At 42.0% G+C, this 12,839-nt stretch overlaps 1 protein-coding gene across 1 annotated transcript; it reads right to left on the reverse strand.

Moving 5' to 3' along the window:
* Positions 1 to 6,444: 6,444 nt before the first annotated feature.
* Positions 6,445 to 11,459, reverse strand: LOC129817264 (kelch repeat and BTB domain-containing protein 11-like). Its single transcript, XM_055872333.1, has 2 exons — positions 11,108 to 11,459; positions 6,445 to 10,667 (listed from the first exon to the last, which is right to left on the reverse strand). The coding sequence occupies exon 2, from the start codon at positions 10,011 to 10,013 to the stop codon at positions 7,896 to 7,898; it is 2,118 nt and encodes a 705-aa protein (XP_055728308.1). The 5' UTR covers positions 10,014 to 10,667; positions 11,108 to 11,459; the 3' UTR covers positions 6,445 to 7,895.
* Positions 11,460 to 12,839: the final 1,380 nt, after the last annotated feature.

Consider the following 12,839-nt stretch of genomic DNA (forward strand, 5'->3'; position numbering starts at 1 on the left):
CAGTCTGTCCCTGATGTTTTTCCTGGAGAGAAGTGTCTTCTTTGTTGCCCTTCTTTACACCAGGCCATCCTCTAAAAGTCTTCGCCTCACTGTGCGTGCAGATGCACTCACACCTGCCTGCTGCCATTCCTGAGCAAGCTCTGTACTGGTGGTGCCCCGATCCCGCATCTGAATCAATTTTAGGAGACGGTCCTGGCGCTTGCTGGACTTTCTTGGGCGCCCTGAAGCCTTCTTCACAACAATTGAACCGCTCTCCTTGAAGTTCTTGACGATCTGATAAATGGTTGATTTAGGTACAACCTTACTGGCAGCAATATCCTTGCCTGTGAAGCCCTTTTGTTGCAAAGCAATGATGACAGCACGTGCTTCCTTGGAGGTAACCATGGTTGACAGAGGAAGAACAATGATTCCAAGCACCACCCTCCTTTTGAAGCTTCCAGTCTGTTATTCTAACTCAGTCAGCATGACAGAGTGATCTTCAGCCTTGTCCTCGTCAACACTCACACCGGTGTTAACGAGAGAATCACTGACATGATGTCAGCTGGTCCTTTTGTGGCAGGGCTGAAATGCAGTGGAAATGTTTTTTTGGGGATTCAGTTCATTTGCATGGCAAAGAGGGACTTTGCAATTAATTGCAATTCATCTGATCACTCTTCATAACATTCTGGAGTATATGCAAATTGCCATCATACAAACTGAGGGAGCAGACTTTGTGAAAATTAATATTTGTGTCATTCTCAAAACTTTTGGCCACGACTGTATATGTGGAAGGTGATATTGAGGTTATACAGCCCCTACCAGAACATTTATTAGTACAACAATTATAATTATTAGCTCTGAAAACAGCTTGTGAATTGGGGAAAGGGAAGGCCCTTACTATCTACTCAGACTCAGCATATGCTATTGGGGATTGTTTGTCCTGGTGTGGGGTTTGGAGAGCAGGAGGGTTTACTAATAGCACAGGCACACCTATTAAAAACAGACCTTATGTTGAACAGTTGATTGAAGCTATGTGAAAATCTAACAAATCGGCTATTGTTAAGGCTGAGGCATACAGGAGTGATTATGCTAGTATTGGTAACAGCATAGCTGATGAGGCGGCCAAATTGGCTGCTTCCTGTTGTCACACACATGCATTCTATTTTTAGTCGTTTGTGTCATCTGAAACTACTGATCTTGAGAAACAAGCAGCAGGCTGTTATTCTCAATCACCAAGTGTGGAGGGTGTGCTCTCTGTCCTAGGTCTGGCTCATGGCTACATATTTTGTCTGGCATGCCCTGTTTACCATCAACCATGATCTCTACTGTTTGCCGATTAGCTCATGGAGTGAGCTATTCGTCAAAGGGGGATATGGTAGAGAAGATTTACGCCCAATGGTTTTGCCCAAATTTGAATCAGCATGTAAAACAGTTCATTTACCGTTGCGCGACATGTTTGTTATATAACATAGACAAGGGAACTCCACTGCAACCAGGGAAGTTCCCCACTCCAAAATGACTTTTAGTCCACCTTGCTATGGATTTCATAGATATGTTAGAGCGAAAAGAAAGCAAGAGATGCTGCCTGGTGATAATTGACAGGTTCACCAGGTGGGTAGAAGCATTTCCCACCACCAACGGCGATGCGCGAACAGTTGCAAAATTGCTAGTCAGGGAAATTATACTCAGGTTCTGAGTGCCTGAGGTTTTGTCTGCCGACAATGGCACCCATCTCATAGGAGATGTGGTTGCCCATGTGGCCAAAATGATGGGTGTTGACCAGAAGTTTGTGTCCATCTATCACCCACGGAGTAACGGGATTACAGAGATGGCTATTCAAACGATCAAAGGGGGGCTTGCAAAAGCCTGCCATTCCACAAGAATTAGCTGGATGGAATGTTTGCCCCTTGTCCTCATGAAAATGTGCAGCAGCCTTAACAAAGGCATTGGGTGTACACCTTACGAGACCTTAACATGACGACTCATGAACACACCAGGTGTTCGACCTATGACTGACCGACAGATAGACATAACAGAGGCACAGTGTGATCACATTGAGTTCATGAAAGAACTAACCTCTATTGTCAGGTCTCTCCACTCTTCCCACAGGAAAGCAAATGAGGTTCCCCCAGGTGAAGACCCTGACAAGCTTCCCATAAACGTTGGAGACTGGGTGAAACTCAAGAGTCCACAAACAAAAATGGAACCAACCACGATGGATGGGTCCGTTCCAGGTAACCATGGTGACATTCAACAGCCCTGCTAGTGACGAAGAGGTCCGGCTGGCATCATCTCTCCCACTGCAAGCACCTCCCAGTGGAAGCCATGGATGAGCGACTGGAGGGAGGGAGAGCAGGGCCCCGAGAACATCTAACAGAGGAAGAAGGTCCTAGCCAAAGGACAGAAGCAGAGGACCCAGACCAAAAGGCCGGAAAGAAAGATGAGAATGGCTCTAGCCAACGAGCAGAAGAAGTAGACATCATTTCACACTCAGGTTCTATAACTAGGAAACAGAGACTACACCGGGTGTGGTGGTTTGTTTTCCCCATCATCCTTTCCATGGGTCTCCTTGTTGGCGCAGCCACGGGACCCGCTGGGGGATCTGAGGAAAACAACAAATGGATACAAATGGTGAGAAAAATTGGAAATCAGACTAAAAGGCCAGGAACCCAGATTTGAGTGTTTAAAAAGCCTACATCAACCACTGAGCTGTCCGGGAGTCAGGTTGAGTCTATGAGAAGGACGGAGTTTGAATGTGGGTTTTTATACTTTATGCAGAGAGGTAATGAGAAACAACCTACTAGGCGAAGGGAGACCACAGGACTGTTCTTTGGGTGAAGAACTGAGAGGTTAGCTGGGGATCATGGGACATATGTATGTTGGGGTGGTCACAAGAAGGGAGCAAACTTACCTAATGTGGTAGAAGGAAGCAGGCAGATCCCTCTATGGCCTAGAACTCACCTCAGGAGAGGTGAGTCATTCATGGTAAGAACTACCCACTCTGTACGGTGTAATTATCCCAGCAGGCACCTGTGGATAGAATTGTTAGGAAATGGAAGCTTGAGCATCAATCCCATACTGACCTCCCTAAGCCCGAAATCAACAAGCTGATACAAATCGTGCTGAAGTTGAGACTGGTGCATTTCTGGTTTCTCTTAATCCCATTGTCCATCCAACTCGTGAGGTTCTTCCCAGGACTCAGGAGGAATGGGAATATAAACAGACTCACCCCACCAGCATTCCAGGAACCTCAGGAGTTGTTTCTCCCTTTAGAAGGCTGGGTTCAAATGGATCCAGGGGATTTGCCAAATCTGTTTGATTTCAGAGGAGAATATTATGAATGAAGCTGTGAGACTAATTTGTCTCAAAGGGGGGAATGATGGCGTTCACTTTGGGGTTATGATAGGGGCTGCACCAAATGATTGATGTATTATAATAATTGATTATGCTTATGTCGTATTAATAGAAGGGGAAGGGCTATAAGACCCTCCCCCACTACATTTATAGGGTCCTGGACCACAGATTAGCAATATACTCATTATAATGTTTAATACTCTTCCACAGTTTCTAGTCTCAGTTTCTAGTCTCTGCCTCTTATAAGAAATGGTCTGTGAGATGTGTGAGCTATTGCAGTCAAAACAGGGTTTCTGTGAGAAAGCGTCTCAAGGCTAAAAGAGATACATAGACACAGAACCCTGCAGGGGAGTAAATAGATAAGAGACAAGTCAGACATACCACTGTAAGCCACACTGGAATGGAAAATTACTGCTGAGCCCTTAGAAAACACTGGACTACTGTTCTCTCCTGCAAGTTTGTATAACTGTATATGCATGGGCTTGGTCTCATGAGTAGAAGGTGTTGACATAGGCAGTTACATCACTAGGGGTTGACTGCAAGCATATTAAACCAACTTTTACCTTTTTTATTTTGCAGAATTTACTCTGAAACATGCATGCTGTGTTTCCGTTGTCAACATCTGTCTGCAATTGCTTCCAATAAGCCAATGTTCGACAAGGAACAAGGAACCTACCCCAACAGTTCCAAAGGCCTGGGCCTAATATAGTGTATAAGAGGTCATACAATAAGTTTTGTAGTGATTCCTATGTTGTTGATGTAAAGAATATTTATTGGTCCATGGTGTGTAATTAGGAGTAAATAGACGCGGCACTTGACATATTTATGAAATTGCTTATTCCAGTTAGTAATAAGCATGCACGCATTAAGAAAATGACTGTTAAAACAGTTAAATCTCCGTGGATTGATGAGGAATTGAAAAATTGTATGGTTGAGAGGGATGAGGCAGAAGGAATGACAGATAAGTCTGGCTGCACAACTGATTGGCAAACTTATTGCAAATTGAGAAATCATGTGACTAAACTGAATAAAAAGAAGAGGAAACTACGCTATCAAACAAAGATAAATTACATAAAGAATAATAGTAAAAAGCTTTGGAGCACCTAAAATGACATTTTGTGAAGCAAGGCAAACTCAGCTCAATCATTCATTGAATCAGATGGCTCATTCATCACAAAACCGACTGATATTGTCAACTATAAAGCTTTTTTAATTGGCAAGATTATCAAATTTAGGCATGACATTCCAGCAACAAACGCTGACACTACACATCCAAGTATATATTGGGGTAGGCCGTCATTGTAAATAACAATTTGTTCTTAACTGACTCGCCTAATTAAATCAAAAAGATATCTGACCAAATTATAAAAGACAAGTATTGTAATTTTGAATTCCGTAAAGTGAGTGTGGAAGAGGTGAAAAAAGTATTGTTGTCTATAAACAATGACAAGCCACCGGAGTCTGATAACTTGGATGGAAAATTACTGAGGATAATAGCGGATGATATTGCCACTCCTATTTGCCATATTTTCAATTTAAACCTACTAGAAAGTATGTGCCCCCAGGCCTGGAGGGAAGCAAAAGTAATTCCCCCACCTAAGAATAGTAATGCCCCCTTTACTGGCTCAAATAGCTGACCAATCAGCTTGTTTCCAACCCTTACTAAACTTTTGGAAAAAATAGTGTTTTTGTTAGACTTCAGTGCGGCTTTTGACATTACCAATCATAATCCGCTACTGGAAAAATGTATGTGTTATGGCTTTACACCCCATGCTATATTGTGGATAAAGCGTTACCTGTCTAACAGAACACAGACGGTGTTCTTTAATGGAAGGCTCTCCAACATAATCCAGGTAGAATCAGGAATTCCCCAGGGTAGCTATGTAGGCCCCTTACTTTTTTCAATCTTTACTAACGACATGCCACTGACTTTGTGTAAAGCCAGTGTGTCTATGTTTGCGGATAACTCAACCCTATACACATCAGCTACTACAGCTACTGAAATGTTTGCAACCCTTAACAAAGAGCTGCAGTTAGTTTCAGTGTGGGTGGCAAGGAATAAGTTAGTCCTAAATATTTCTAAAATGAAAAGCATTGTATTTGGGACAAATCACTCACTAAACCCAAAACTAAATATTGTAATAAATAATATGGAAATTGAGCAAGTTGAGGTGACTAAACTGCTTGGAGTAACCCTGTCATAGTCAAAACATATTGATACAACAGTAGCTAAAATGGGGAGAAGTCTGTCCATAATAAAGCACTGCTCTACCTTCTTAACAGCACTATCAATAAGGCAGGTCCTACAGGCCCTTGTTTTGTCGCACATGGACTACTGCCCAGTCGTGTGGTTAAGTGCCACAAAAAGGGACTCAGGAAAATTGCAATTCGCTCAGAACAGGGCAGCACAGCTGGCCCTTGGATGTACACAGAGAGCTCACGTTAATAATATGCATGTCAATCTCTCTTGGCTCAAAGGAGAGAAGAGATTGACTTCTTCACTACTTATATTTGTGAGAGGTATTGGTGCCCTTCTTTGTGAGGCATTGGAAAACTTGTGGTTGAATCTGTGTATTTGAAATTCCCTGCCCGCCTGAGGGATCTTACAGATAACTGTATGGGGTATAGACATGAGGTAGTCATTCAAAAATCGTGGTAAACTCTATTATTGCAAATAGTTAGTCCATGCAACTTATTATGAGTCTTGTTAAGCACATTTTTACTTCTGAACCAATTTAGGCTTGCCATAACAAAGGAGCTGAATACTTATTCACGCAACACATTTCAGCTTTTCATTTTTAATTATGTAGTAAAAAATTCATTCCACTTTGACATTATGGGGTATTGTGTGCAGGCCAGTGGCAAAACAAATCTAAGTGTAACTTTTAAATGCAGGCTTTAACACAACAAAATGTGTAAAAACTCGGGGGTGTAAATACTTTCTGAAGGCACTGTATGTGGAAAATGCATTGGATTTGAAAAAAGTCACCGACTGTGGTTTTGAGGATGGAATTTCAACCACAGGATTATGTCATTATGGTAATCAAATTTAAACATAGACAAACCTTGTATAAAATGTGTTGAATTTGTACCTTTAAACAATGTCAGATATTCAACATTATAACTTTATTTTATTTATTTATTTGTACAAAAGAAAACAAGTAATAGACAAATATACAGATGAAAGCAAATAAAAAGAAAAACCGGTGTGTGTGCATGTGTGGTTGGAAGCCCAAGGGTTTATATGAAAACCACACAACAAACAATACACAATACATAAGTACAAATATAAAAAAGGTTTGTTAAAACAGATAACCTAGTAATCATGAATATATAAATGAATTGATCAGTATAATGTATCTGCTATCAGAAAAAAAAACTATAGGCTGGGCAGAACCATAAATCTACGTTAAAGAATAGGACTAAATCTAATAAAACTTCATTTGAAGTACATTTAAAGTTTGATTGGATTTAGTCCTACTCTTTAAATTTGATTTTTGGTTGAGATGGAGACGTGAATCCAACATATCAATTATTAATTTGTTGACAAACTGGGATAAAGCCAGATTAGTCAGTGGTACTGATGGAACTATGCAAGCAGAAGATACATCTCCTTCAACTGTTGCCATTTGGTTGCGTTGACATCCAAATACAAATCAATATCACCTTTGAACTACAAAAAATAGCCTATAAACTTGTTGACAGGAAAACAAATGTCATGTTGGATTCACGTCTTCAACTAAACCCTAAATTAAAATGTAAGAATAGGATTAAGTGGCTCGGATGGAACTATCCAAGCAGTAGATAAATATCCTTTAAATGTTACTTATGAAATACAGTAAATAGCCTAAAGTTAAGGCTATTTTACAAACCAATGTAACATTCAACCTTAAAATGAGTAACTCATCCATGGCCACATTCGAGGTTACTGTAACTATAAATGTATTCTTATTTAATTATATAGACCGTGCATGTTCAAGATAGCATGCATACTGTAGGTTGTTGAAGGTCTGCGGAGAGCTTCACAATTGCTATAATAATCTGTGCAGAATATCGAACGGCATTGATCACTTGCACCATGTACTTTTAATGTCATTTCAACTGCAATCCAACTTTTGTTCTGCTGTTAGAATGAAGCGCAGTGATAATAGATTCATCTGTTGTATAAATAAACAACATATCTGATATTGCATTCCCATTTTAACTTTGCAGTGCTTTTAAATGGTTCAAAGCGTAGTGACAGGCATTTGGATGGCAACGAAACCAAAAATCAGACATAGTCTTTCCATTGGAATTTGGTTGTGCTTTTAGATGGTTGAAAGCATAGTGAGTGAGAACACATTGGAAATTCAACTCACTTTTGGCTGTCTTTTTGAGTGGGTGAATATGGGTTGCAATCTCATTTGTCAACTTCTCAACCAAATATTACCCAATTATCCATGTTGAAATTATGTGGTGTGCACTGTGGGTATTTTATCAAACACAACATATTTTGTCCTCAGATGACAATTCTGAGGCCACTTTTACTGAGTCTCCAAAGAGGTCATTATTGTGCATTTGTCTCAGGCTGTCTTGGGCAGAGCCAGGACAAATGGGACAAGGGCACCTTTAGCCTCTACCGGTGCTTTGAGTGCCAGTGCCTCAGGCAAAAACTGTTCATTCTCCTCTTCCACAACAAACTGCAATGTTTGGGACTTGTTCACACAGTAAATGGTGTTGCCAATGACAGCACAGCGAAAGGGCAAGGGGTTGGTCTGCTCCAGGGACGCACTGTTGTGCCATATTTTCACCACGGTGTTGTATTTGAACACGTTGACGCCGTAATCGCGGTTGACATCAAACCTGTAGACGAAGTTTTTGAATGCCACCATGTCGGTGGATTTCTTCCTGCTGTTGTTGAACGGGCATTCCTCCCAGTCGTCTCTTTTAGTGTCATATCTTAGCAGACGATAAAATAGAGAGCCTCCGGACACGAACATCTCTCCATTACAGGTTGTTGCCTCGTGCGCAATAGCAAAAGCCCCTTTTGGTAGTGGCGCCACTGGGCGCCATCTATCCAGGCGAGGGTCATATTTCTCCACCGTAAAGAGACATTCCCCTCCGATTGCAAACAGGTAGCCGTCCATGGACACCAGCTTGAGCTGAGACCGACCCTCAGTGAGCGGTCGAATTTCGCTCCAGCTGTCGGTGAGTGGGTTGTAGCAGAACACCTTGTCCGAGACTTTGCCTTTGTCGTCCTGCCTTTTGATTCCACCTGCCACGAATAGGTAATTGTACATGGTGCATATCCCAGAGCCCTTTGTGTTGATTTCATCTGGCATCTTCGTCAGCACTTTCCAGTCCTTTGTCTCCTTGTTGTAATAGTAGATCATACGATTCTCATTCAGGGACACGATGGATAGAGGGCTCTGAGGGCGACTGGTCTCACGACTTGTAGGTCTGCTCCCGACGCCGTCATACACCTCGTTGATTTCAGCCACCATCAACGCCCTCTTTCCCTCCATTCTCCTGGTGATAATTAGTTCTCTCTCCCCTCCGGTCAAACGCCCATAGACACCGGGATCCCGCAGTATTTGCAAGAAATTGTCACTCATGTACTTGTAGGCTTTTTCCTTCAACTCGCTGAGACGTTGCTTTTTGGCTATTGTCAAAATATCATAGCAGTTCTCGGCGGTAATCTGCTCCGACATTGTATCGAGAGCAGCTTGAACCGCGCTGGGGATTTGTAATATTTTAGCTCCGGTGATGACCTCTACAATATTATCCTTACTAACCTCCATTCGGCATGAGTAAATGTAATCCACCAAAATGGTCAAAGTCTTAAAACTCACCCCCTTCACTCGCAATACGTCTCGGGACTGCCGCGCCTTGAAATAGTCACTTTTCTCAGCCAAAACGGCTTTATGCGCTTCAAGTTTCTTTCCAGACACTTCAATCACTAAATCCGTCTCCTCTTTAGAAGCAAAGACTCCGTTTCCATATCCACATCCTTCCTGCCTCGACCGCAGTGTTGAGTTTCCCTGTGTAGTGTCTGGGTCGCTTTCTCCCCACACAGCATTCTGTCCCGCACTGCCTGGCTGTCCGCACTGTTGTACTGTCAGCGCTTCTGCAGCGATACAATAGGTGACAGACGCAGAGCTCCCCTCCTTATGCCCCACCTGGGAACTCGCTTTATCAATCAGACAGTGATATTTCACAGCTCCTCCGCTGACTTCACACACGAGAGGGGTGCTCTGTGCTTGCGTTTCGTCATCCAGGCAGCAGAGGGAATATCCCAGGCTGTGCGCCACGTCAGCCTGTGCGCGGCAATTCTCCTCTACCGCATCGCGCTCTTTTGAACATAGCTGCTCTTTGTTGAGCTGTGGGGTATTACAATGTATTAATGACATATGCTTTTGATCATCATTTGCATTTCCTGAGCCATCCCTTGGTTGGCTACCATTATAAAATCCAAGACCCATCACTCCGTTGTCCATTTCAACAAGTGGTCCATTAGTCTCCGTAATACACTGGTACCCAAAGTTTTGATTCTCGTCTGGATCTGTTATCTCGGGAATATTTCCAACGAAGTCCTGCATCAGCAAAGCCATTTTGTCCACCTGCTCTTTCTCGTGACAGGCAGGTGGTGTATCAGCACTGAGTAGGCACACGGCTGGGATGCACTGGGCACTGTTATCCATTATCAGAACGCACGGGTTTCTGATCTATGCATTTTTGATCATATTCTAGTTAAATCAGACAAGTCCAGTATATTGCAATAAGAGGCAATATAAGAGGCAATAGGTTTGATGGCAATCACCACTTAATGATCTCTTTCACTCCCTTGGGCTAGGCCAACTACAGCTAATACAATTCATCATATGCACATCTAGTATTGTGTTTATTTTGCTAGATTGTCATTATTTCACCACTACGGCCTATTTGTTTTGCCTTACCTCCCTAATCTTACTTAATTTGCACACAATATACTTTTCTATTGTATTATTGGCTGTACGTTTGTTAATTCCATGTGTAACTCTGTGTTGTTGTTTGTGTCGCACTGCTTTGCTTTATCTTGGCCAGGTCGCAGTTGTAAATGAGAACTTGTTCTCAACTTGCCTACCTGGTTAAATAAAGGTTAAATAAAAAAATAAAAAATAATACAACTCTGGATTGTCACGTATGCTATCTCCTCTGGTCTCTTATTAATTTTCATTTGATCAGAGGGAAATATAAATGAAATTGCAGCAACACGGCGGGTGGATGATGCCACGCAAGGAAACTGGGGATCACCGACGACACAATGCTGTTTCTTCCTTCTTCATTTCAGGGTTCAACAGGTGCTGGTGCGTCATCTGTGGAGAGGTGGGGAAATTATGCGCATCTGCATCGAGACTTATTTACCTCTTCTAACCATAATATACACAACAGCGACAAATATTTGAGACAGTGGATTGTGGATGTGGCTATTAGCGTTTTCACCACTGTATTCTGACTTTTAAGAATATACTTATATTGATAATGATCTATTTGAATTATACCATCTAATGTGTGCTATAGGCTATCAGAGGATTTGTGTTGATTGTGTAATTACTTTTGTGCGCCATAATATGTATACTGTGAGCAGCTTCATTTTTATCCATGGAACCACTTCAATAAATAAATGCTTTCTTCCTTATCCCATTATTGCAATCAAAAATCTAGTTTTGAAAACAAACAATACGAATGGTAACGAACTAAAGAACAAACGCATAAACTACAAAACTACAAAAGCCAAAGTTAATGTCATACTTACTCGTGCAATAGGCTTACTCCCCAGCTGCAAAATATGGTGCCTGGTGCAGTCTGGTTATAGCCTATCTGATGCAGCGCAGTTATAAGGGCTTTCCCGATCGCAAAACTGCTTGAAGAAAGAGCGAGTCGAGCCCCGAAACCTTAGGCTATTCGCTGCCGCAGACGACCGTGGCCTGTCAGTTTCGGATTGAGATAAGATTAAAGACTATTTTTCACCTTTAATATTCCTTGCAACATAACTTCGAATCCTATCTAAACCAAATTTGAGAAAGTAAGTTAGAAAAACAGTTAATGATTGAAGATTTTCCTTGCTCCTAAACAAATTTTGCGGATGATGTAATATAATGAAGGGATTCTGGTTTGTACATTAAACCCTCCCCTTTTATTAACCCTTCACAGAAGTGTGATCTAAAGTCTGTCATTTATGACTGGAATGAATGACAGAGAAATGCATCAAATGGTTTAACCTATACCCCGTAATACATGTGGGATTGGATTATTGTTCATTTATTACTGCAACCGTAAATTACTATAAGAAAGACAAACACTTACAAAAGAGAAGTGTGGGGATGAATAGCTAAACAAAAACTTATGAATCAGATTCACACAGTGCATACAGTGCCCTTGGAAAGTATTCAGACCCCTTGACTTTTTCCACATTTTGTTATGTTACAGCCTTATTCTAAAATGTATTAAATAAATGTTTTTCCTTAGCAATCTACACACAATACCCCATAATGACTAAGCAAAAACAGGTTTTAAGAATAAAAAAACAACAGAAATACCTTATTTACATCAGTATTCAGACCCTTTGCTATGAAACACGAAATTGAGCTCAGGTGCATCCTGTTTCCATTGATCATCCTTGAGATGTTTCTACGACTTGATTGGAATCCACCTGTGGTAAATTCAATTGATTGGACATGATTTGGAAAGGCACACAGCTGTCTATATAAGTTCCCACAGTTGACAGTGCATGTCAGAACAAAAACCAAGCCATGAGGTCGAAGGAATTCTCCGTAGAGCTCTGAGACAGGATTGTGTCGAGGCACAGATCTGTGGAAGGATGCCAAAACATTTCTGCAGCATTGGAAGTCCCCAAGAACACAGTGGCCTCCATCATTCTTAAATGGAAGAAGTTTGGAACCACCAAGACTCTTCCTAGAGCTGGCCGCCTGGCCAAACTGAGCAATCGGGGGAGAAGGACCTTGGTCAGCAAGATGACCAAGAACCCGATGGTCATTCTGATAGAGGTCGAGAGTTCTTCTGTGGAGATGGGAGAACCTTCCAGAAGGACAACCATCTCTGCAGCAGTCAATCAATCAGGCCATTATGGTAGAGTGGCCAGATGTAAGCCACTTCTCAGTAAAAGGCACATGACAGCCCGAGTTTGCCAAAAGGCACCTAAATGTAAGACTCTCAGACCATGAGAAACAAGATTCTCTGGTCTGATGAAACCAAGATTGAACTCTTTGGCCTGAATGCCAAGCGTCACATCTGAAGGAAACCTGGCACCATCCCTACGGTGAAGCATGGAGGTGGCAGCATCATGCTGTGGGGATGTTTTTCAGCAGCAGAGACTGGGAGACTAGTCACGATCGAGGGAAAGATGAACGGAGCAAAGTACAGAGAGATGCTTGATGAAAATCTGCTCCAGAGCGCTCAGGACCTTAGACTGGGTCAAAGGTTCACTTTCCAACAGGACAACGACCGTACGCACACAGCCAAGACAA

This window comes from Salvelinus fontinalis, chromosome 20 (genome assembly GCF_029448725.1).
Source record: "Salvelinus fontinalis isolate EN_2023a chromosome 20, ASM2944872v1, whole genome shotgun sequence".
Lineage (NCBI taxonomy): Eukaryota > Metazoa > Chordata > Actinopteri > Salmoniformes > Salmonidae > Salvelinus > Salvelinus fontinalis.

Excerpts from the sequence above, each read along its gene's own strand:
- LOC129817264 (XM_055872333.1), bottom strand. The coding sequence starts at position 10,013 with ATGGATAACAGTGCCCAGTGCATCCCAGCCGTGTGCCTACTCAGTGCT.